The sequence below is a fragment of the Sinocyclocheilus rhinocerous genome, unplaced genomic scaffold (genome assembly GCF_001515625.1).
Source record: "Sinocyclocheilus rhinocerous isolate Xijiao unplaced genomic scaffold, SAMN03320098_v1.1 scaffold1012, whole genome shotgun sequence".
Classification (NCBI taxonomy): Eukaryota; Metazoa; Chordata; class Actinopteri; order Cypriniformes; family Cyprinidae; genus Sinocyclocheilus; species Sinocyclocheilus rhinocerous.
In genome coordinates, this window is record NW_015640039.1 from 385,202 (window position 1) to 410,309 (window position 25,108).

The 25,108-nt window shown below is 37.0% G+C and overlaps 2 protein-coding genes across 2 annotated transcripts in view; both read left to right on the forward strand.

Moving 5' to 3' along the window:
- Window positions 1-16,598, forward strand: part of LOC107752278 (striatin-4-like) — a 26,977-nt gene extending 10,379 nt beyond the window's left edge. The window contains exons 2-18 of the mRNA XM_016568213.1: window positions 832-935; window positions 1,665-1,741; window positions 2,100-2,178; window positions 2,276-2,461; window positions 3,800-3,974; window positions 4,057-4,213; window positions 4,564-4,665; window positions 5,469-5,587; window positions 5,801-5,976; window positions 6,188-6,235; window positions 8,620-8,741; window positions 8,892-9,059; window positions 9,135-9,275; window positions 11,381-11,479; window positions 12,296-12,382; window positions 12,521-12,701; window positions 13,823-16,598. Coding sequence (XP_016423699.1) covers window positions 832-935; window positions 1,665-1,741; window positions 2,100-2,178; window positions 2,276-2,461; window positions 3,800-3,974; window positions 4,057-4,213; window positions 4,564-4,665; window positions 5,469-5,587; window positions 5,801-5,976; window positions 6,188-6,235; window positions 8,620-8,741; window positions 8,892-9,059; window positions 9,135-9,275; window positions 11,381-11,479; window positions 12,296-12,382; window positions 12,521-12,690 — 2,010 coding nt within the window. The 3' untranslated portion in view covers window positions 12,691-12,701; window positions 13,823-16,598. The remainder of the gene's footprint in view (window positions 1-831; window positions 936-1,664; window positions 1,742-2,099; window positions 2,179-2,275; window positions 2,462-3,799; window positions 3,975-4,056; window positions 4,214-4,563; window positions 4,666-5,468; window positions 5,588-5,800; window positions 5,977-6,187; window positions 6,236-8,619; window positions 8,742-8,891; window positions 9,060-9,134; window positions 9,276-11,380; window positions 11,480-12,295; window positions 12,383-12,520; window positions 12,702-13,822) is intronic.
- A 1,253-nt stretch (window positions 16,599-17,851) lies between these two features.
- Window positions 17,852-25,108, forward strand: part of LOC107752286 (serine/threonine-protein kinase D2-like) — a 36,087-nt gene continuing 28,830 nt past the window's right edge. The window contains exon 1 of the mRNA XM_016568224.1: window positions 17,852-18,720. Within this exon, the coding sequence (XP_016423710.1) occupies window positions 18,394-18,720 (327 nt within the window). The 5' untranslated portion in view covers window positions 17,852-18,393. The remainder of the gene's footprint in view (window positions 18,721-25,108) is intronic.

Here is a 25,108-nt window from a genome sequence, read left to right on the forward strand (position 1 = left end):
AATAATAATAATAATAATAATAATAATTATTATTATTATTATTATTATTATTATTATTATTTTGCATGTGTTATGTAGAGTACAACGCCTATACAGTTCAGTTGTGTAAGATACACCGATGGTGTGGGGGTGTGTGCTGATTTCTGTGCCAGGGAGAAGTGAAAACAAGAATATGACTGTGCAAACCTTTGTGCTGAGAAGTACTAATCACTATTTTTGATTTACCTGAAAGCATAGATTCACTCCATAAAAACATGTAAAACAGCCATAAAACAGCACATTTTGTTGTATTGATGTCTGCAAACATGATTAATAATCAATAATTGTATTAGGCAAAGCCATAGAAGCATGCTCCATTAAAAAAAAAAATATATATATATAAAAAAATCCCTAAAAGGTTAAATGAATAGAGCTGAATAAATTATTTGGCATAATTAATCATATTTGTAAATTGACATTTTTGATTGATATGATATGTATGGTGGACTCTAGGGGGCGATTTAGACTAATTTTTATTTATTTTATCTTCGTTTTCTCTCTCTTTTAAACCATGACAAACTGGGAAATGAATGGTTTGTGGTTTCTCCCACTTTATAGCCTCTTTTCCATCAACATATTTGCCTTTCATGACTCTGGTCGGCACTCGGTCAGCAGCAGTCTAAAATAAAGCTTGTGGAATTGCAGGCCTTTAGTTAACCGTTGCCCTCAGAATGTCATTGGTGGTGGTATGGTCACGGAGCTTCAGCATATAACCTTTAATTTTATCTCAGATGTATCTCGTTTGAATCCGTACCATGTTTATATCTCTCTCTTTCCCTCTGTCTGTCTCAGGCTCAGGTGGCGTTTCTGCAGGGTGAGAGGAAAGGTCAGGAGAACATGAAGCAGGATCTGGTGCGGCGAATCAAGATGCTGGAGTACGCTCTGAAACAGGAGAGGTGAGCTGAGGATGAGCTTCTTCAGTGAAACCACAGTTCAGTAAAAATAAAATGGAACATTACAAAAAAGAATGGATTGAAACAGTTCTGACTTAAAATTTTAATTGGATGAATTTGTCTGCTTTTTTGTTACTTTTCTGTTTTATTTCATTTTTCTGCTTTGTTCTTTTGTTTTGTGGATTTGTTGTTACTTTCCTGTTTTTTTTATTTTTACTTTTCTGCTTTGTTCTTTTTTGTTTTGTGGATTTGTTGTTACTTTTCCATTTTATTTAGTTATTTTTCTGCTTTGTTCTTTTTTTTGTTGTTCCTTTTGTTTAATTTTTTTTCTTTGTTCTTTTTGTTTTGTTGCTCTTCTGTTTTATTTTGTCTTTGTTACTTTTGTGTTTTTTTTTTTTTTCTGCTGTTCTTTTTTGTTTTGTTCTTTTTGCGTTTTTTTTTTTTTTTTCTGCATTTTTGTTTTGCGCTTTGTTGTATTTTGTTGTATTTTTTACATTCTGTTGTGTATTTTGTTTATGTTTAGGGTTTTTCGTATGTTTTTTTTTTTTCTGTTCCATTTTTTGCTTTATATTGTTCTTTTTTTATTTTATGCTGCTTTGTTTTTTTGTTTTATCTTTTTCTGTTTAATTGTTTGAGAGAAGATGCCATCCTGAAGCACATTGTGACATCGGAGTATGTTTCCACGAGTTGTATGTTTGTTAATCACTTATAATCTTGTCATTTTGATCCCAGGGCCAAACATCAGAAGCTGAAAAGTGGGACTGACCAGAGCCCCGGAGAGAAGAAACCAGAGACAGAAGCTGAACCAAGTAACAACACAAAAAACACATGCACTTAATATACCAAAACATATCTATCATGCCCAGAACAAATAGTGTATGCTGTTTGTTATGTTTTTTTATGCTCAGTGGAACTCACTTAAATAATTATTTGGTATAATTTTGCCAGAAAAAGTTTTAGAATTTTTATCATGTTAATGTAAAAAAATATAACTTGTATAATATAATAACTTGTGTTTGTTTGTTTGCTGGTTTTTATTGTATTTGTTATACTTGTATTTTTTTTTTATTCTTTTTGCCATGAAAATAGCCTAAGATGCTGACATGGCATAAATAAAAATATACTACTACTACTTTGTGCTCAGTGACATCATTTTGTTTCTCACAGTACCCAATGGGCCTGCAGATTCAGATTCGGAACCAACCAATCAGATGCCTTGGAAGGAGGGCCGTCAGTTACTGCGCAAGTCAGTGTATTTTGTTTGAATTTATTCTCAGATGTATTTATCAAAATATTGTGCTGACCCTGTGCATGTTTTTTTTTTTTTTTATGTACATGAGCAGGTACCTGGAGGAGGTGGGATATTCTGACACCATCTTGGACATGCGCTCCAAACGCGTTCGTTCCCTTCTGGGTCGCAACAGCCCAGAGGCGAACGGGCCTCCTCCCAGCGAAGCGCCCGCAGAACCAGAACCTCACGGTGAAGGAGAGTCACTACTAGTGCGCCAGATAGAAGAGCAGATCAAACGGTTAGAGCAACACGCATTTTGACTTCTTGGTATTAAGTCAGCAAAATACAGTCCAGTAGGTGTTTGTGTGCTGATGAAGTCATCTTTAGAAATCTTAATCAATATTAAAATAAATTATCTTATTTTATTTTGCTCTCTTAAATCACAATCACACATTTTGTGATCACATATTATAAAATAATTTACAGTTGTCCCAGGCAACCAGTTGCCTACAAAACCATGCTAGTTTTACCACTTTGGTCCTAAAAAAAACAACAACTAGCATTCATTTATTTGTTGATTTGTGTAATAAGTAAGATATAAAAACAGACTGAAACAACTCCAACTTTAAATTCTGATTGGATGAGAAATGATTAAAGAGGCTGTAAAATTTATTTTGCCTTTTGTTCTGTTTTGTTTTGTTGTATTATTGTTTAGTTCTTTTGTTTTGTTCTATTTAGTGTTTTTGTTTTCATTTAGTTTTTTTTATTATTTTTTATTTGTTTTTTGATCTATTATTGTTTTGAACTTTTGTTTTGTTCCTCTTTTGTTTTGTTTTTGTTTGATTCTTGTTTATTGTTTATTTATTGTAATGTTCAGTTGTGTTTTTGTTTTGGCATTTTTGTTTGGTTTGTTTTTGTTCTTTATTTACATTACAGTGTGTTTTTTGTTGTTGAATTAACGTTCTTAGAATTGACAAGACAGTTGACCCTGAGAGGTCAAGTAAATATCTACAGCGGATCTAAAATATTCATAATTAATTATAACTAGTTATGGTTAATTATTCATATTTCCCATGAGCTGATTCGTTACATATTATTGTTTTGAACTTTTGTTTTGTTCCTCTTTTTTGTTTTGTTTTTGTTTGATTCTTGTTTATTGTTTATTTATTGTAATGTTCAGTTGTGTTTTTGTTTTGGCATTTTTGTTTGGTTTGTTTTTGTTCTTTTTTTACATTACAGTGTGTTTTTTGTTGTTGTTGCTTTTTATTTATTTTTTATGCTTAATTTAGTTTTATTTTACTCAGCAGATTTCCCACAGCTGAAGGCTGCTATAAACACACCTTTGACTGCACTTTGACTTGTGTTGCTTGGAAACTGCATACAGCGATTTGTTAGGATAATGCAGTATGTTTCTTGGCAAAGTGATTGTTTATTACTATAATTGTTCGTAATAAATATAACTCCTAATTGAACATTGTGTACTGTATCATGTTACTGTTCCTAGCAGTTTAGACGAGCAATAATCCACAAGAGACTTGAGAGGGGTCTTCTAATAACATATAAGTGTTTGCAAGGGCATTTTTGAAACTATTGTTTTTGTAGTTGTGGTAATCATGAAGAAATCTCTCTCCTGCAGCCGTGCTGGAAAAGAGAGCTCTCAAGAGCGGATGGGCAGCTCTGTCCTGGATAAAATTCCTTTCCTTCGTGGTTGTGAGGATGACGATGAAGATGACAGTGATGAAGAGGAGGACTTCCAGGGCATTACTACAGACTGCATTGACGGACGCAAAAACAAGAAGTCCAGGAGCAAGGTCAGAGTGTTTACACGCAGATAAGGTCTGCACGCACAGATCCTGTTTTGTTGCTAACAGCGTGTCGCCTGTGCGCATGTAGAATGGCGGAGAACCCATGACCACAGATCTTGACCCTGAGGATGATGACGACGAAGATGATTCTGAGGACGCTCTGGGCGAGTTTGATTTCTTGGGCTCAGGAGAGGAAGGTGAAGGGGCGGGAGAAGCTCGCATATCTGGAGACGGCCGTGAATTAGGTATGGAGGCCCGTATGTTCAACATTTGTGCATATGTTGAACTGTGCAAAAATACATGCATGTATTTTTGACAGTGGATGTGAGGGTTTCCCTTCCCTTTATTGTCATGCTGTGACCACTCATTGTTTTCTTTTAATTTGCTTTTGTTTGTAACTTCCTGTTGATAAAATCTGTTGACGGGACCTCCATTCTGTCCTCACGTCACTGCACGCTTGTTTGTTTCCCTGATATTCTCTTCACCTCTTCCGAACATGTCATCGTACCACAGGATGAGCGACTGGCAGCGGTGGATTTAGTTTTTTTCTGCTCTGTCTGATGGTTTGTTTACTTCTCTCGCTTTCTCTGCCCAGGTTCAGAGAACCGCCGGAACAAGTTGCAAGGCATTATGTCAGATTTTCCTCCCAAACCTGCTCCACCTCCTTCTATCCCGGGCCAGACGCGCTCCGGAGAGGGTAAGATCAGAATCTCTGAAAGCACGGTCTGATCCCAAACTGATCACTTTTGACCGTAAAAAAAGCTTAATATTTTCACCTATTTGCTTTGAAAAAGATTAAAAGACTCATTTAACCCTACTTATTTAAATATTCTTTTTTTGTTTAAATATCCATCATGTCTGATGCAAAGCAGTTGATGTTTCTTTCTTTCTTTCTTTCTTTCTTTCTTTCTTTTTTTCTTTCTTTCTTTCGAGTAAACAGTTTTCAACCAAACAATCATTGTTACCAATAGATTAAAAATGTTAAATGCATTAAGTAAAATAAAATGTGGACACGTTTCCATATATTATATTATATTATATTATATTTGACATTTTTATGATAATTTTAGAATAACTGTCATAGAATAAAAGTGATTATTAATAAACTTTTAATATTTAAATTGTTTAACCCCAAAATGTGAAATCGTAGTGAGAACTACATGATGCATATCGTACAATTGGTTTTTGAATATATTTATTGAAATAGACCGAAACCTAAACCAGAAATTATGGTGTTAACTATTTAGATTTTATAACTGTCACTTTTTTTTTTCTAATAAAATTTAAGCGTGTGTTTATCTAGAGACAACATTATGATACTTGCACAATCCTTTGGAAATTAATTGGCAAATTAAAATCACGGCGATATTCTTAATGTTTCTTTCTAAACAGCTTTTCTTTATAAACAACTATATGTTTATCGTTGTGAAGCTATAGAATGTCTGTGCTGATTTTTCCATGTTCATTCTGTGAATTGTTGTGTATCTGTCTGAACTCAAGGGGGAGCTCTTGGTTTCTCATCTGATGTCTTCATTCTGGATACAGTTGGAGGAGGGGATATGAACCTCGGAGAGCTGGCTGACCTCACTGTTGCCAACGATAATGACCTCACCATTGACGTTAGTGTTATAAGTTATAATCTTTCTTCTTCAAACAAATGTGAATTTTAAGCATTAGAGAGACATATAGTATGTCAGAATTATTTCTGCAGTGTTACATTCACTTCCCACTATATTCTTTAAAAATGATATTATTTCTGTCAAAAATACTTTTGTTAAATGTATACTAAAATGTTCTTTTTCACCAGGAATAGTAACCTTTGATATGATCAGTTGCAGGACAGTCGAGAAGAGTTCAAAAAGACGTGGAACCCTCGCTTCACACTACGAAGCCACTTCGACGCCATCCGAGCGTTGACCTTTCACCCCAGCCAGGCCGTGCTGCTGTCCGCCTCTGAGGACGGAACGCTCAAGCTGTGGAACCTCAACAAGGCAATGCACTCCAAAAAGTAAGAAGCACATCCTAACCCTGTATCTTTTCTCCAAAGCAAGACACACAAACAAGGCTGAGAAGATCTATATTTTACTGCCCTCTTATGCTAAGAATGTCACTATAATTGTGTTAGTGTAGGTGTCTGGAAGTGTATTTAGAAATATCGATCCATAAAATGTTATTTTAGTGCTGTCTAACATGGAAGCCTCTCATTTTTGCTTTCACAGAAATGCAGCACTGGACGTTGAGCCCATTTATACATTCAGAGCACACAGGTGAGTGGGATAGGTTTATAATTAGACTGAGATCGGCTCTCTAAAAAGGAAATGGTATGACCCGTGGCTAACGTACTCTGCCAAGTGCTCGAGGCTAAATTATGAGGCTAAAGCTCCGTTATAAAACCTAGTGGGCTTCCCAAGTAGCAGCTGAACTGAAAAATGAACTGAAGCTAGAGATGCACATTATACTGGTACCATTGGTGAATATCCAATAGTGTGTTCACACCAAACACGAAGCGAATATGCCCATCGCGTCACTCGCTCTAGATTACTTGCGGGATGTTTTTCACATCACTCGCGAGAATAAAAACATTGCGTGATCAACCATGGTGGAGATGACTACGATCACTGCTTTGTACCTGTTGTGGAAGTCCCAAATATGCCGAAAATAGCCAACCGCAGACGTGTCTGAGTTCACAGCACCATCTAAAGGCGGATGAGTATTAATCCTGCACTAATTTGTGTGTTACATTTTACTACTGTATATACACTGACATTAGGGCTGCACGATTAATCTAAATTAAATCGCAAAGGCGATAAATCGCGATTAGGCAGAAGCTGCGATTGTCATGCGTATCTTTCAGTGAAGCACGGTTCTGTGATCAGTTGTAAATCTCCATCCGAAGACCAGAGGGCGCTCTCTCGCGGAAACTCAAAATACACCCCGCAGAACAAACCCAGGAAATCCCTATAGCGGTTGCTAAATAAACAGAAGATTTAACTGCTTTCATTGATTCAACGTGAATAATAAACACGATTTCATAATCGCACGATTAAATCGTCTGCGATTATGAACGCGATTTTGCATAGCTTGTCAGTGAACTACGGCTCTGTGTAGTAAATACTGCTCCATCTGAAAGCAGGTGATGGAGATTTACTACTAATCACAGAACCGGCTTTACTGACAAGATACGCATGACAATCACATCGTGCAGCCCTAACTGACATAATTTTTTTGGGGTGCGTAGACGCTACAATAAAGCTCTCTTCCATTTTCTGATTTAACCGGATGTGACAATATGCTCTTTTCTGATTTGCTTGCGCGAGAACGCATCATGCTAATTTTCCGTTTGAGTTGAAATTTTTCAATTTGGAAGATGCGATTGAGGCGAATATCACGCGTTCGTGGCAAATGTGTCGTGCATTTTGCATCATTCGCGTTGCCCCGTGCGAATTTGCCTCTATTTGCGTCTTTGCATTGACTTTGTATGTAATCTACTCGCACAAATATTTACATTTGCGTTTGGTGTGAACATAGTGTGAGTGTTTTTTTTTTTTTTTCATTTATCAGTATTGGTATCAGCAGAGATTGTAAATTTAATTGTGCATGCTTGTTTTCCCTATATTTGTTTAAATTGCTTTTGCTTTATCTTTGATTTAACACTTACTTTAGCTTATCTTTATGGAAGCCGTGGAATAAAAGAATTTAAAAAAGTAATTGCGACTTTTCATCTCACAATTTAGACTGCTTTTTTTTCAGAAATATAAACTCCGATTTACAAGATCTAAACTCTAAATTGTGAGTTATAAAGCCATAATTGCGGAATATTAGCTCGCAATTGCAAGGAAAAAGTCAGAATTGTGAGATAAAAAGTGACAAATTGACAAAATAATTGAAAAAAGCGACTAATAACTGAGCTTTTAAATGTAATCTTTGGCAAATTCCAAAACATAAATTTTTCATACTGTACATTGTAATGTTTAATGCCAACATTTACTTGTAGCATGAGTTTAGTGTTGGTGCTTTAGTGTAGTTTTTTATTTTTTATTTAGACAAATTAGTTAAATATCTGCATTAGTTAAAATCTGTCCATCTGTAATTGAAACTAATAGAGTAAAATAATAAAACATACTCTATTGAAACAAAAACAGTACATTGGGTTGAAATACTCAACTTTTCATTAATTCTCATTTAATTAATATTGAATAATAATTAATTATAAATGTACACTGCCATTCAAAGGTTTGGGGTCAGTAATATTTTTTTTTTCTTTCTTTCTTTTTTTTTTATTTTTTTAATTAATACATTTATATAAAAGAATACATTAAATTGGTCAAACGTGCCAGTAAAGATATTTAGAATGTTATATCTCTATTTCAAATAAATACTGTTTTTAACTTTCTATTCATAAAAACATGTTGAAAAATACAAAAATATTTAAGACCACTGTTTTCAAAATTGATGGTAAGAATTTTTTCTTGAGCAGCAAATCTCAAACATAGGATGATATTTGAGTGATTTCCATATTAATATTGAAATGAGTCAGCACCACAATATGTATCAAAGTTTGAGTGCACTACCAGTACCACTATAGTATTTTTGTTGTGGTCTTTTAATATGTTTTTTTGTGTGTGTGTGTGTGTGTGTGTGTGTGATTCAGTGGTGCTGTTCTTTCTCTGGCTATGGGGGAGGAAGGAGAATCGTGCTTCAGTGGGGGTCTGGACGGCACCGTGCGCGGCTGGAAGCTTCCAGACCTTAATGTGGATCCTTATGACAATTATGGCAAGTCTACCTAATACTGCATTTGCAATGTGACTGAAAGACAGTGGTTAACACTATTTATTGCAGTTCTCTAGAGGGCGCTGACTATAAATGAATTTGGCAACACATTAGACAGAGCTAGTCGTAAATGTTGTGTGTAAATATTTTCAGACCCAGGCGTGGAGAGCAGCGTGTTGTCGGGCCATGAGGACGCGGTGTGGGGTTTGACCTACTCCTCCAGCCTGAAGCGTTTGGCCTCCTGCTCTGCAGATGGGACTGTGCGGATCTGGGACCCCCATAATTCCTCACCGTGTGTGTCTGTTTTCAACAAGGAGAAAGGTGAGGAGAAGACCTTGTGCGTTAGGATTGTTTGTCTTTTCTGTTTGTCCCTCTCATTGCCTGTCTGTCTTTCAGAACATGGCACTCCCACCTCGGTTGCCTTTGTAAACTCTGACCCGTCCCAGGTTGTTGTGTCCTTCGATGGGGGCGAGACTCTGCTTTATGACCTCAACACAGAGCAAAGCATCATGGTCCTGGAGAACCAGGCTAAGGATGGTAAGTGCCTTGGTAATGCACTTGCATGTCATCAAAATGATTATTTTAGTACTTTATTAGTATGCCATTTTGGGAAAAGTCATTTAAATTAATAAAATCTTAAAAATGTGTGAAAATTGCTTTAAATAAATTGTATGATCTTATTCGTATGATATGAATTAATTGATTCAAGAAATTATACTTATAAGGAATAATAAGGTTCCATTAATTTAACTGACTGTAACAATGAGCGATACATTTGTTATAGTATTTATATTTTAAATTAACTTTATTTAATAAAAATGAAACCGTTTATTGTTAGTTCATGTTAGCTCAGTTCCATTAAATATTTTGGTTAAATTTTGCCAGACAAACTTTTTATTTTAATAATGTATGAGAAAATATTGAAATTAACTAAGATTAATAAATGCATTAGTATTTTTCTGTATTTCTCATTGTTATTTCGTGTTAATTAAACTACTGTAGGTAACTAATCTTAAGAAAATGAACCTTAGTATAAAGTGTTATGCTAAGACCCCCTTTATCTTATGTGTATTTGATTTCATTAGACGACGTCGTGATTATGAATCAGGATTTTTGTGCAGATTAACATAAGTGAGAGCTGGTTGTGTAGTCTTAATGGGCCGCTTTCTAGTCAATATTTCATATTCATCCCGTTGTCTTAAAACACAAACAGAATAAATATACCAGTGAAAACAGCTTTATTGAGAATTTGGCTGCATTAAAATACAGTTTTGTGAGCACTATCAAATTTATTTTTTTTGCAAGTGCAATGCATTGTAAATGGTTATTCACTGTTTATAAGGAAATGTCAGCTTTTTTTTTTTTTTGCAATAACACTTAGTATTTGCATGTGTAAAGTGTCTAATAATTGGTCTTCAGTGTTAGACTTTGAGTGAAAAGCCTATGGATAGTTTATGGGGATGCACATAAATATATTGTATACACATACACACACACACACAAAGAAAAAAAAATCATACAGACTTGCGAACCCAACCATGCATACACAAACAAAAACTCAAACTTGCAAGCACAACCATGCACATGCAACCTGTAATTTTAAATGGAAAGAGCACAGGCAAAGACTTATTTTGTTTATATGAAGAGAGTTCATTTATTTGTATTATTTATTTATTTGATATGGAATTGGTTTTAAAATTTAAATTTACATTTATTTTATATTTTAATTTCACAAAGAAATGTGCATACACGCGCACACACATTCACTCACAATTATTAACAAACTCACACACACACACACACAGATTGATAATGTACAATAGTCAATCCACCTGATAAACAGGTGCAAGATTTGTGTGATTCAATTATTAATAATTTTTCTTGTTGTTACGCTTTTGTTAAAAAGGAAGGATCTAACTTAAGGATGTGTTCCATTTGGTGCCATAGAAACCATTATACTTGAATTGTTTAATACGGTTTCATGGTTTTCTGCAATGTTTGAGGCATATCGAAACAGCTGTACCTAAATACTTCTCATGCTTTTATGTTGGCCTAGTTTCAGTTACATTTACATTTTAGGCTATGTAGTTTAAATTTGTATTTATTTTTTATTTTTAGATTTTTATTGTATTAACAACTCAGGTATATGTGGACAAAATGCATATTGCAATTTTTTTGTTGCAAATAAAACTCCCATAGTCCATAATTACTGTAGTTTTAACTTATTTTAATATGTAAATTCAGTTAAATAACATCAAACATTTGTATGACTTGACAGTGACTTGCTTGACCCAAGCTACGACTTGACTTGAATTGATTGACATAAAGCAGTGACTTGACTTGACTTGATTCTCACAAAAATGTACTTGGACTTACTTGAGACTTACTTGTGACTTGCACATGTGTGACTTACTCCCACCTCTGATATACAGTATATATATATATATATATATATATATATATATATTGCATTATTTGAAAGTATATCAAAGTGGATGATACAGTTCTTGACATAAGTTGAAAATAATAGTTCCATACATCACATTACAAAAGTAAAATGGTTAATGAATGCTATTTCATGTCGACTTGAAGTCTGTTGTACAATAATCAAATATTGTGTTTTTCTTTACCGCCCCCTGTAGGCAGCGAGCTGATTAACCGCGTGGTCAGCCATCCGACCCAACCGATTTCCATTACAGCCCACGAGAACCGCACCATCCGCTTCCTGGACAATAAGACAGGTGTGTGTGTGGAGAGCCTGTAGCAATTTTGAGGCCCATAATAACACAGTGTATTTTCTAGCCGTGCGCTGTGGGAACTGTAAATACACCAGCAAAGCATTTGACTCTCCTACCGTGCAGTCACAATAAAAAAGCAGTTAAAAAAGAACCTCCGGTATAAAAAACCTCAATCGAATCGGTGCCAGACACCAACCTTTACTCACCAGTTTATATAGCAAGAGCACTTGAAGAGAAGCGAATAACATTCCTGGTGTGAAAGATTAGCCAGCGAAAAAAAAAAAAAAGACATCTGGAACGTGAACCCAGTAGTGCATTACCTGTGGTTTTGTTTTCAGGCACATTAGGATGTTTTTATTGATCTTTTTTTCCGTGTTCATAATGGAATTTGTCTTAAAGGTAAATTGTGTAATTTGAGGATGAGTCACGATGGTTAACTAGTCATCTAGTGAGGTTTATCTAGATTTTTTAAAAGCCTTTTCCTATAGCAGCAATACTTTAAAGCAGGGATTCTCAAATTTATTGTTAGCCAAATCCCTACAATAATATAAAATAGGTTAATATTTTAATAATTTAAAAACAAATTTGCATGGTCAAGCTGCTCTGTTTTTGGTTAAACAAATAAAATATATGTTTTTATTTCCCCTCATGAATCCCAGTTTTAGAAATCTTAATTAATTAAGGAACACAAACTTTACACAACGTTAGCCTATTGGTTGAGCCAGAGCTTGGAATATTAGACTGTTTCAAAACAATATTGTGTATCAAAAATATCCCACATGACCTAATCTTTCCTCCTCCCTCTCGCTTTGGCCAAAGGGAAAGTGATTCATTCCATGGTGGCTCACCTGGATGCTGTGACCTGTCTTGCCACAGACCCTAAAGGCACTTACCTCATCTCTGGCAGTAAGTAAATATACACGAACACGCAGTCTGTGACGTCAGAAAGTAAAACAACATGCCAACTGAAGCCTTCTGAGCACATCCACGTCAACAGACCACATTCTCACGGAAATGGGAAAATCTGTTTTCTGTTTTTCTCAGGTCATGACTGCTCTGTGCGCTTGTGGATGCTGGACAATCGCACGTGTGTGCAGGAGATCACAGCACACAGGAAAAAACACGATGAGGCCATTCATGACGTGGCCTTCCACCCCTCGCAGCCCTTCATCGCCAGTGCAGGGGCTGACGCGCTCGCCAAGATCTTTGTTTGATTTTCTCACTGGTAAATGCATATTCAAACACATTAAAACTGGATTAAGAGTTAGAAGTTAAAAGGGTGCTGTATGCGATTTGGTCCATTTAAACGTTTAGTTCACCCAAAAATGAAAATTCTGTCATTAATTATTTACGCTCATGTCGTTCCAAACCCATAAGACCTTCGTTCATCTTCGGAACACAAATTAAGATATTTTTTATTAAATCCAAGAGCTTTCTGATCCTGCATAGACAGCAGCGCAACTGAAACGTTCAAGACCCAGAAAGGTAGTAAGGACATCGTTTAAATAGTCCATGTGATGGACTATTGTCCAATTTTATGAAGTTACGAGAATACGTTTTGTGCAGAATTTTCATTTTGTGTGAACTATCCAGGGTTCGTACGATCATGAAAAACCTGGAAAAGTCATGGAATTTTAAAACCGAAATTTCCAGGCCTGGAAAAGTTTTGGAAAAGTCACGGACATTTATTTTACAAATCTCTGTATAACAGAATATGTTTAATCAGGTCTTGAATTTCGGTGCGGAATTGCGCATATATCACATAGTTTTACTCATTCCCGCAGCTTTCGAGTTTATGTCATGAATTGGAGAATCAAAATGTTCTTGTTCAAATTATTAGTCTTTCCTACTCTTCTGAAACATGGGATTCGAACTCGGGACGCCCTTAGTGCAGTGGTGCTGCATGTGGCACTGCCACAAGGCTATCGGCGCCAACAAAATAAATTTAAAAATGCATTTTATATCCCCTTTAATTAAAAGAATGGCCCAAAATAGTCACTTGTTTGTGAATCGAACTACGCTGTTAGTCATGTATGTTTCTGTCTGCAGCCATGGGGTCAACTCAGCATTTTCTTGCTGTAATTTTACATTACACAATCTCTCTATCTCTTCAGATTCAATTCACTCACAGTACTCAACACACAGTATCAACTTTTTCCATGTCACTGGAGATTCAGCAGTGAAAAAGTTGTCCTTATGGTCTAGTTCAGTCTTTAATGTCTGGCGCAAGTCAGCAAAAAGGCTAAAATCGCTTGCAGCACCTTGTTAGTAGTCGTAGTTGTGCATGTATGTTCACACGTGATGCCTTCTGCCTTGAGCTAATTTTTGCTTTTTTTCTCTTCTCAGGGTATCCACCCTCACTACTGGGCCAAAAGAGTGAAATGCCGAATATCCGCACACACACACTCACACACACTCGCTCACTAAACGAGGGGAACAAAGTTTAACAACTGTGTTAAAGGCACACGACCCAATAACCCATCATTTTTGATGTGATACAAACTCTACTGCTTTTAATACTGAGTTTGCTGCTCATGTCCTAATTTCAGTTTTAGACGACACTACTAATAACCTGCACAGTGTGTTGCGAGGGATGTCCAATCTGTTGACGGATGGACCCACACAAACACACCTTAACACAACACACACCCTGGATTTTAATTTCATGCTCGGTTTACGTTGAGGATTTGAAGGCTCTTGGTAAACAATACATTACCCAAGCCTGAACATTTTCTCAATGCAAATTGCATTAGTGCTAATCTGTGAATTAATGTCCTCGCGTAACTGTTGCATGGTAACGTGAGGCGATCAATGCATTTCATTCCAAATACTGCTTTAGATTAGTTTTTTTTTTTTTTTGGTTGGGTTTTAGCTGCAAGTACAACACAGCTTTACCTTTAGCCTCACAGCTAAGAGCCTTAGTATTTCAGCCTTTCATAATCAGTTCAACACATTTCATTCGTATGACGAGTACACTTTGAACTAAAACCAAACACATGTATCTGCGTGTGTGCGTTTGTGACGGTGCTAGCACAAGCATTTTGCAATCGCCGTCTTCATTCATATCCAATCAGGTGGCGTTATCCGTAATAGTCAGGTGACTGTTGAGTAGTGTATTTATTGTAGTGTTCGGTATCGGTCGGAAGACTCTGGGAAGATCTGCAGTTGGATGCGTAACTGATTTTTGTATATATGCGGGATGCGCTGTACATAGCACACTTGTTTCACAACCTTGGTGCTAAGATCTCCTCTGAATCAGGGACCTGTTCACGACGAGGGTCGTAAAGTATCAAATCTCGGTTGATGCCTGCCATTCCTCAGAGTCATCACGTACGGTTCTTTGGCATTTCAGAAATACAGCAAGTGTGTCGGGAATTTCAAAGTACTTCTGGTGTGCCCAAGTGACTTTTAAGGTTTTGTCAGGGTATTTTTAAGACGATAAACTCTATATCCACGCTGGAGGTTCTTTGGTTGGGGATTGTCGCCAATAAAAAAATTTCAACCAACTACAAGTTCCAGTGTTTCAGTGCAAAGTGTATTGTTGATTTCTGAGTTTTTAGACATCTGTGATCTCGACCCAAAAGTGGAGAACGAAGCAAAGCTCGAAAGGACATTTTAAGTGATGAGAAACTAGTGCCGCCCAGTTTTCATTTGGCTTACAAAGAGTTCAAAGCCCAGTGGTGAAACTTGGACAAATTCAAAAAGTCCTCTCGATGGGTTTTGTGCTGTTAGTCAATGCAAGGTGTTTCAGAGTAAAATAGCCCAGAGAAAAGAGCTCTTTAAGTGAAAATAAAAATGGGGCACCTTGCTTCTTATTGGCTAAGCAAGGAATCCAAGATTTAACTCTGAAACCTGATGGGGGAAACCAAGGTGAGATGAAGAATCAGACCTGAATCTGATCTTTAGGTTTCTTTGTCGGAGGGAGAGGTCTGGAGATCAAAGGTCACATCTTGGATTAGCCAGTTTCCATTTTGCGGGGTTTATTTTTATCCTTTACTGGTTTTCCATGGTCATAGACAAGTGCCCAGAAGCGACAAAAAGACTGATGGGCCATAAAGAGCGCTCTTGCATAATGGAGCCAAGTCGGTTCTTAACCAGACTGCCTCCATCCATCCAACTCGGAAAACAAGGTTTCCTATTTGGGGGGTGTGATTTTTGGCAAGGAAAACCTGTTGGAGTGATTTTTTTTATTTTTTTTAATGTACAAGGTTATGTCTCGTGTCACCACCGATTCATTTTGGGCTATTCGCCTAGTCAGTGAATGTCACATAACCACAGACTTGCGTTCAGTGGAATCCATAATCCTTTGCTGCTTACCTCTTACCTAGTAGCTTCGCACGGCACACTAACGGTTCGCTTTATGCTACACTACACGTGTAGGATCACGCGAACGGTTCGGTTCATCCATGTATTGCTGCATCGTTACGTTCTCTTCCAAAGACTGCCGATTGCATGGGTGTTTAGACGAGTCCTGCTGTCTCTTTTGTACACCTCTATTTACGCACCCCTCGATGCAATACGAGTCTTGAAATTACAACAACAAAACACATTCCTTAACGAGAGCGGACGAATCTGTGTATAAATAAAAATAAAAGTAAAAATTTAAAGAAACCGAAAATGTTTGTTTGAAAAGCTGCCAATGCAAAATGTAACTTTCCCATTTTCTCACTTATTTGCTTTTCTTTACTTAGACATATTATTATGATTACTAGTAATAAAGTGTAAGACGACCGTAGTACCTTTTTTGCTAGGCTTAAGACTTGCTTGTGCAAAAGCCTGAACAACTGAAAATTGTATGAAAATTTAAAGGAAAAAGTTTCAGTCCACAGCCAAGGTAAAATGACTTTTTGTTAAGTGTTTTTATTTTTTAAAAGCAATTTATCACTGTGTGATATTTTGTACATCATATTAAGCTGTATTCAAACTATATCCTCTAACTACAAGGGATAAAAAAGACCAGCCTTTTATTTATTTTGTTTTATTATACATATTTTTGAACTGCTTTCTAGCTTGTATGGAAATACATCTTTCTTTCTTTTTTTTAAATTTGTTTTTATTTTGTTTACTCTGCAGGTCTTGTGTTGTATGTCATAAAAAAAATCCAAAAACAACTAAATAAAAACATGGTTTTGTACAGACATTTCATCCTTGTCTGGTCTGAACTCTGCTGTCTCTGAAAGTGCCTTTGGGTGTACAGAATGTTAAACTAACTAATACTGACCACATTGTCTGTCTGTCTGCCTGTCTGTCTATCTATCTATCTAAAGAAAAGAAGTGTTGAATTATGTAAACATACTGTAAGTATTGTAAGTCAGAACTCAGTTCAGAATTACCATTTATTGAAACTAAGCTGCAAAAACAACTCGTTATTACAAATATACAAACATTTGTAAGTCTGAAATACACTTTAACACAACAGCACTCACATTTAAATGTAATCAATACCTATATGCTAAATTTGACATGTTTCGCAGAAAATGCAGTCTTTTCAGAAAAAAAAGTTTTATTAACTATTAAATATTAATAAGTTGTAAGAACTCATTTTGCACAAAGTAGCTTTAAAAAAGGCACTTGAATGTGAAAATTCCCTACTCACAAAACCTGTCACCAACTAGCAACAGCAGGTAGAGAGAGAATTCATGGATGTGACTGATTATTTTCAAAAACCTGAAACCGTTAAACAAGAATATTTACTTTTTAAAATTTGTTTATTTATTTATTTTTGTAAAAAGATAAAATGTAATGTTGCTTTTCACAACAGCTTATTTTGATAAACTAGCAAACACTTTTTTTTTTTTAGGTCTCAACGTTTTTTGATTAATGCAATGTTGTCTGTTATTAGTGAACTGACACTCCCTTCATCAACTCAAAGGGAAACAATGCAGAACTCCTTATCTTATTTAAAATTATTCTGGCTTTAGGATTGCACGTGGGTTGTTAATTTAGCCATGTTTATGCCACACAAATCAGGTATTTGGCTATCATTTGGGACATGCGGAAAAGGGGACTGGGGAAAGAGAGTGAGTAAGAATGAGTGATTGGGAAAAGAGTGCAAGTGGGGCCCCAGGCAAAAAAAGAGGAGGACAAATTTGTTCCAGGGTGGGGGAGTAAACAAGGCAAACTGTTACACAAAGAGAAAGACTTGAAAGTTGAGAGGGAGGGAAGAATTTGTATGTGGGACTGGGAGGAGACCGAAGTGGATATGCATGCTCTCACAGAGCCTCTCTTTTACAGCTCTCTCTCCTGCTGATTGGCTGAGAGATCTGTCAATCACACCACTTCCTCCAGGGCTCTGCGAGGTTCAGACAGTAGGGAGGTGGAGGCAGGGGGAAGAGGGAGTGTCCTCAGTAGTTTTCTCACTGAGGCACAGCAGACACGGCTCAACATGACAAGAAACTGAAACACAGTCTGACTTGCAAAGCAAGCCTAACCAGGAGCTCTCTCCAGCTTATTTCCTGTACTTGGAGGCCATCTTGAGTTGACGGACTTACTGCTATAGGTGTTTGTTTGCTTATCTCATTTGTTACAGTTTCTTTTTTGTCTCCAGTGTGTTTCCTCGAAGTTTGGACGTTTTCCTCTTCAAAGTTGCTTTGGAGTAGTGAGGGAACAGGAAGCAGCAAGAGGAGGAGGAGGAGGAGGAGAGGACGTTTAGTTTCAAAGCTAAACTTTATCTGTATTTCTCACTTGCTCCTTCTCTGGAATGAAAGCTGTATAGAGGAGCTTTCCGTGAAAGGAAGGGCGAGAAGAAAGAAGAGCCACTTCCTGGAAAGGGATCAGTTGTTTTTAAGCTCTAGTAGACAGGGGACACACAGCAAGGACGGCCACTCTTGATGAGTGAGTGACTGCTGGTGTGTGTAGGTGAGTTTGCTGCCTCACACTACCCAGTCTTATCTCTTGACTGTCTAAGACTCTTCGGCATGGCCAACGTCAGTCCCTTCATGTCTCCAGGACCTATGTCCCAGGTCTTCTTCCCCCCGGGGGGTCCATCTCCACCTGGGTCAGTGGTGATGCAGCAGGGGACACTGGTTTCTATCCATAACTCTCAAACCCCAGGGATTCCTACAGTGGACATGGGGGTTGCACCGGGTCCCGGGGGGGCATCTGGAATAACGTCTGGGCCTCCGGCACCAGCCGGTGTCTCCTTCATGATACAGATTGGGCTTACTAGAGAATCTGTGCTTCTACCCCAGACTGCAGACCTGGCCTACATCAAACAAATTTCTTGCTCAATTGTGGATCAGAAGGTAAGCACCACCCAGTACGTTGTTACGTACAGCCTTGATTCTGTATGCACTAGCACTTTTGCACAAGTTTTGAAATAGCATGTTTGCCCTCAGAATTTGTGTATTAAGTTCTGCAGAGTATATGTTTGGATCTACAGCAGTTTATATTGAAAATTTAGTGGTTTACCTTCAGGTCTGCTAAAATGATTTTCAAGATTCTTAATTGTATTTTTTTTTTTTGATGATTTCATTAGAGAAAAGGGTGTCCAATTCACACCGTGCATGACACAAATATTTCTTACTTAGCTCACATGCACAGTGACCACAGAAATATGCAATGCATGCAGAACATGCAGTGGTAAAGTATGGCAACTCTTATCTCAGTGTAAGCAGTTCTCCACAGAAAAATCCCACACTGATGTGTATGTTGCCAATGAAGGCACTGATATGTAAGCTCATGGAAGGTCGTAAGAATAATAATAATGAAAAAATGCATTAGTAAGTCCAAGCATTGTTGATTAAATTGCCAAATGCCAAACCCTCCAGGTGGGCCATCTTACCTGAATGAAGCCCTTGATGTAAAAATGATATTCACTTAAATGTCTTAGTCTGGCACAGAATGTCCAGAACCCATTTCTGCAGTAATGGTACAAAAAAAAACAGGCCATCCATTTCGTGACTGCACTTACCTCAAACCTGCATTAGTACCTAACATCTGAGATTTTATCAGCCAGTCAGATTGTGAGATGATTTGATTATCGGATTTCCATGCTCTGGGCAATAACAAGGGTCATCTTAAAATGGTTCATTAGCAAGAGTTCTTTTCCAGGAAGCATTTCAGTATCACTATACCATACTTTGTCCAATAGAGCTTTGCAGTCACTAGTTGGAAATTCAGGCTTTAGTTCTGGTATTCATGTGAAGGTGAATGTCTTGAACTGTTGCTATGAAGAGAACTTGTTTTAAAAGTTGCCCCAAAAGGGAATCTACAAAATAATATAAATGTGATTTGGACTTGGGGAAACATTGACCAACACTATGTTTTTCCTATTTACTCACAAATCAGTTGATTACAAGGAGTCCTTTGTTGTGTCCTTTGGATTGGGTGATTTGTGAGCTTGGATTTTGGCTCCTTCCCTCATCTTCCCTTGGCGTCAGACAGAGTGAGTCACAGTGTTCCCTCTCTGTTTGTTCAAATGGCTCCCTCTGTTCCATGGACACTTTTTTCCATTCACTTGGAAGGTAATGTGGCAGCATCACAGTTCCTCCCTCTAGGCATTATTTATCCTCTTCTAGAACAAGTTTTCCTTTCCCTCAATCCCAAAAGAACTACAAAATTGTTCTGCCATCTATGTAATGCATAATTAAACCATCTATAGAGTACCAGGCTGTGGGCTGTCCCTTTTGTTCCTTGCCCAGCCTATTTTCCCTGCTGGTCCAACACGTAAGCAAGCCATTGTCCATGGGATAAAGAGGAGGAAATGAAGCCTGTTTCCTCCCAAAGTAGGAGGCCATGGCGTGTCCTCCGCCTCTGAACCGCTCCCTTTGGCTTCCTCCTGGAGTTTGTTTTCTCACTGTAGGTTCACAGACATTGATGTTACTTCCATCTCTGCACATCTCCATGCAACACACCTTTAAAGAGTTTAAGACTTTTTTGCCTACAGACAGATTTCTGCACAAGGTCTTAGAAGGAGTTTCGAAATGTGGTTGGCAGCAAAATAGGTGTCTAGTGATACTGTATATAGACTTAAAATGAAACCAATGGTTGAGAGTTAAGTCACATGTTGTCCCCTAGAGAGGAATGTGTGTGGTTTTATCTGGATCCCAGGAGGAGGAGCACTCCATCAATCTCCTGGTCACCCACCTCTGGCCTTGTATTCTAGGCCTGGGGTGATAATAGTAGAAAGAGGGCAGATTTGTGGTTGTTTTCAGTGGTTTGTGGAAGAACAAATGGGCAGGTCCTCCTTAATATAGTATGTAATTTAAAATCCCAGTTTGCAGCAAGCATGTGGATCAGTTTATACTCAACAGAAAAAAGCTAAACAGTACAAAAACATATTTTTGACCTGTGTACCAAAACGCTCATGCAGTGGACTGTAACCAGCGTTGAAACAAGGTTATGGACATCTCAATTCCACCATGCTGTAGATCCATTCTAGATCCAAAGGTTAAGGAGGTCGGATATCAGACTGTGAATCCCCATTCCTGAGGAAAGAAGACTTTTAAGGACACTCCTGAGGAAGTGTCAGCAGCTAGCGTAAAATCACTACTTGTTTGTTTCTTACAAATGTGGCCACTGTAAAGCACACAGTGTCTGATATCAGGGGAGTCACAGGTAATTCTGCACCGTGCAACTCCCACATGCTATAGTCATCTCACTCCGGCTCATTTGCATGGCTACGGAGAGTCTTTGCATGGAAGGACCGTATTTCCTGGCAAATTTACCGCTCTGTGCTGGCCACCATTTGACTATTCAAAACACTCATTTGCTCAACAGGAAACGAATGACAAAAGTGAAAAGAGAAAAGACAAGAGACGCAATCTTTGACATTGTATTTTGTTAGGGTTATTTTCTTAGCTGAGCTTAGAGCTGTTTTGCATTTAATTTTAATGTTGAAGATTTAGATAAGAGTCGCTGGTCCTTAGATAAGAAGAAATCTGCTCAAGTTCTTCTTTGATTTGATGTACAGTGAATGTTGTGTTTGATGTGAACAGACTGTTTTATATGTTATGTACTATATTATTATGTATTAATTTAACAATGTAAATCCATAGATAGTATGCAGCAAATGAGAATTAGAGAAAAAAAATACCTTGAATAAGCAATAAAATAAAAATATGATGTGGCAAATGTAATGGCCATTAAATGTGCCCCCAAATTACAATATTATTTGATGTGTAATAGATTTTTCTTGCCTGTGACACTTCAATTCAGCACCTAACAAAAACACATTTCAAGGTGTCAAATATAATGGGTTACTCAGTGGTACAGTACAGCGCCAGCGGCAGATCGCTTTACTCAGACAGGATTTCTGGCATACACATTTACACTTCTTTTGGAGTTTTCTCCATCATATAGGCTTTTATGAAATCCAATATCCTTGTCCCTTGTTTGTGCTATGATTTATATTTGTCTAAGTGTAATATGCTTATGGTGCATAATGCAAACTTTGACAAAACACCCTATTCTTTTAAGCCACACCAAAAAAGGTACTTCCATATTTCGAGTGTACTATGCAAATACCATTGTGTATGATGAATATGGCAGTCATTGACTACAATTTGATGTATGTCAAAGTACCATGATATTAGCATATTGTACCAAGGCACAGCCACGGTGATTTTTGTGTACAAATAATGGCAATAGTTTCATTCATATTAGCTTTCCTTGGTCAGTTCAAAAAGAGAAAACAAACAAGATAGGAACTAAAGCAAGCTTTTTTTTATGTTGGGGTGTGCCCAGATTATTCTTTCAGCATGTCGGTCGCCCAATTATGAGGTCACAGATGGCTTATGTTATCCGGGGCCGTTTGGCTTACCCACAGCACCACAGTTTCCACCAAAATACCATCGTTAGCATTGATTGTTAGTGCAATAAAACTGTGCAAACATTAATTTATTATGAAGTAGTAACAACTGGAATTTTACTAGAATGATGCTTGCCTGTGCAAAAATAGTCATATTAGGGTGTTGTGGCTTTACTATTAGGCTGTACTAGGTGCAATGATAGATATTCTTGAAAACTGTAGTGTTAATAAACAACATATTTAGGCCCTGTTTTTAATTTAGCATATCCATTAATTCTAAATAACTACATTTAGCTGGTGGGATGTTCACTGAGTTTAGCACATAGACACACAAACACTGTTTTCAAGGCCTTAATTCCACAGCTGGCATACCTTTTGGTTTTGAAACGTGTTGTTTAATGCCATGCTGTGAGTAAATCGGTATGCAATTAATCCCATTAGGATTATATTCTTTTCAGACCAACCATGGTTTGTAATTGGTTTCTTTGGAAGAATGGAGATTTTGTATGGTAATACAAATCAAAGCAGCTTAACTCCGCCATGAAAAGAGCAGAAACGAGTGGAAAGAGGTGTCAGACTCGCATGTGCTTGGATTGACTGTAATGTAGGACGGTGTGAATGTTAGGCGTGGGTGGAGTGTGCATGCGAATTTGGAGAAGGGGGAGCAGTGTGTGTGCATGTGCTAGGCGTAAGAACGGAGGTTTTGTGTTGTGTGTTTCCAAGCTGGTTTGCTGCAGAAAGTTAAATGGGTGGGTTACCACAGTGGGTAAACACATGATCTCAGAGTGAGGAGAGAAGTCTGGTTCCAGTCACATTGGCAGACGAGTATTTATGTGTGTTTTCAAATGCTGAGCGCCCTGTTATTGTCTTTAACAACTGTAGTATTAGCATGTTTTATTGGCAAGCAACGAGGCATATGATGGTACTCATTCAGTACCATAGCATATCCTTTGTGAAAAAGTAGTACACTTTTAAGAGGAGTATATTTTAACACACTTTCAAGAAAAGATTACGAAAATAATATACTTAAGTGAAACCTGAATATAATTTTTACGGACACTTAATTGCATATTAACATCAAATGGTACCATAGTTTAATTTATATTACATGCAACTACCTAAATTGCTTTTCTGACTCAGAAGTACTTAAAGGGTTAGTTCACCCAAAAATGTAAATTCTGTCATTAATTACTCACCCTCATGTTGTTTCAAACCCATATGACCTTCGTTCATCTTCGGAACACAAATTAAGATATGTTTGATGAAATCCGAGATCTTTCTGACCCTGCTTAGACAGCAACGCAACTACCACGTTTTTACTACCGTAATTTTATGAAGCTACGAGTATACTTTTTGTGCACAAAGAAAACAAGAGTAACGACTTTATTGAACAATTTATTTTCTTTGGTGTCAGTCTTCATAAAATTACGGTTGAAATGTCACATGGACTATTTTAATGATGTCCTTACTACATTTCTGGGCCTTGAACGTGTCAGTTGCATTGCTGTCTATGCAGGGTCAGAAAGCTCTCGGATTTCATTAAAAATATCTTAATTTCTGTTTTTTGAAGATGAATGAAGGTCTTACGGGTTTGGAACGACATGATGGTGAGTAATGAATGACAGAATTTTCATTTTTGTGTGAACTAACCCTTTAAGTACATCTTTATATGACATTTCATATTTACTTCTATTGTCTTTGAAATACGGTTAAAATGTACTGCTCAATGTACTAACTAGATATTTATGGAAAACTAAAATATAGTTTAGTGTTATTTCTATTTGGTCATTAGAAATGATGAATTTGCAGTCTAGTACATTTATATTAGGCTGTATAAATATACAGTATTTACGGTGGCAGAGAAGTGCAAAACAAATCACAGTTCTGAAAACAAAATAACAAATTACAAACGCAAATGCAAGTCTAAAAAACTAAATAACAATTCAGAAAACACAACAACAATTCAGAAAACATTATAACAAGTCAGAAAACACAATGACAAATTCGAAAACAAAATAACAAGTCAGAAAACACAACGACAAATCAGACAAACCGGAAGAGGTAGATTTAATCTAAATATAATTGAATAACACTACAGTTACAATAGTCAAGTACTTGTACTTCAGTGTGTTAGTTAAAGCATGAAATAAGAGTATTAAAGCATAAAAATATACTTTTACTATACGTAATACTTTAAACTATACATAATGCTTTTAAGATTTAACATGCACATTCAATACAATTAAGCACACTTCTTTTTCACATGCATGGGCTATTAAAGTACCATAGTATAAAAATAAAAAAAAAGCATATTAGCATCTGATACTATCACTGTACCATTGTATCAGCACAATAAGAGTCTTTCAGATTTTATTTCATGTCAACTGATTATTTTTATTGAACCAGCCACAAATGCCTTCAAAGGTACTAAAATAATCTTGTGAATTTATTAAAACACTAATAGGATCCAATTATTTTTAATGACCCGATCACAAAGGCTCTGGAATCAGTCTATGAATCAGCTCCCTCAAAAGAATCATTCATAGAATCATTTAATAACTGGAATTGTACAACTATTAAATTCTCATCCCTACTTCCATTTCCATTCATTTCTATTTTTCTGTTCAAAGTAATAAGGTCCTGAATTGTTGGGGGCTCTGGGGATCAATGTGGCATTCCTATTGGCTTGCCTGCTTCATCATCCTGACGCCTGGGCCATAAAAGCCTATTTCAGCACAGTGGAGCACAAACTCTATTTAGTCCCCTGGCTGAGTCCCCTCCGCCCTCTTCTCCCCTTTGCTTGCCAGCCATGCCTCTCGTGTTACTGTTCGCTTGAATAAAAAAAAGGCTGCTTTGTTTTCCGAGCCCTTGCCTCAGCCCCA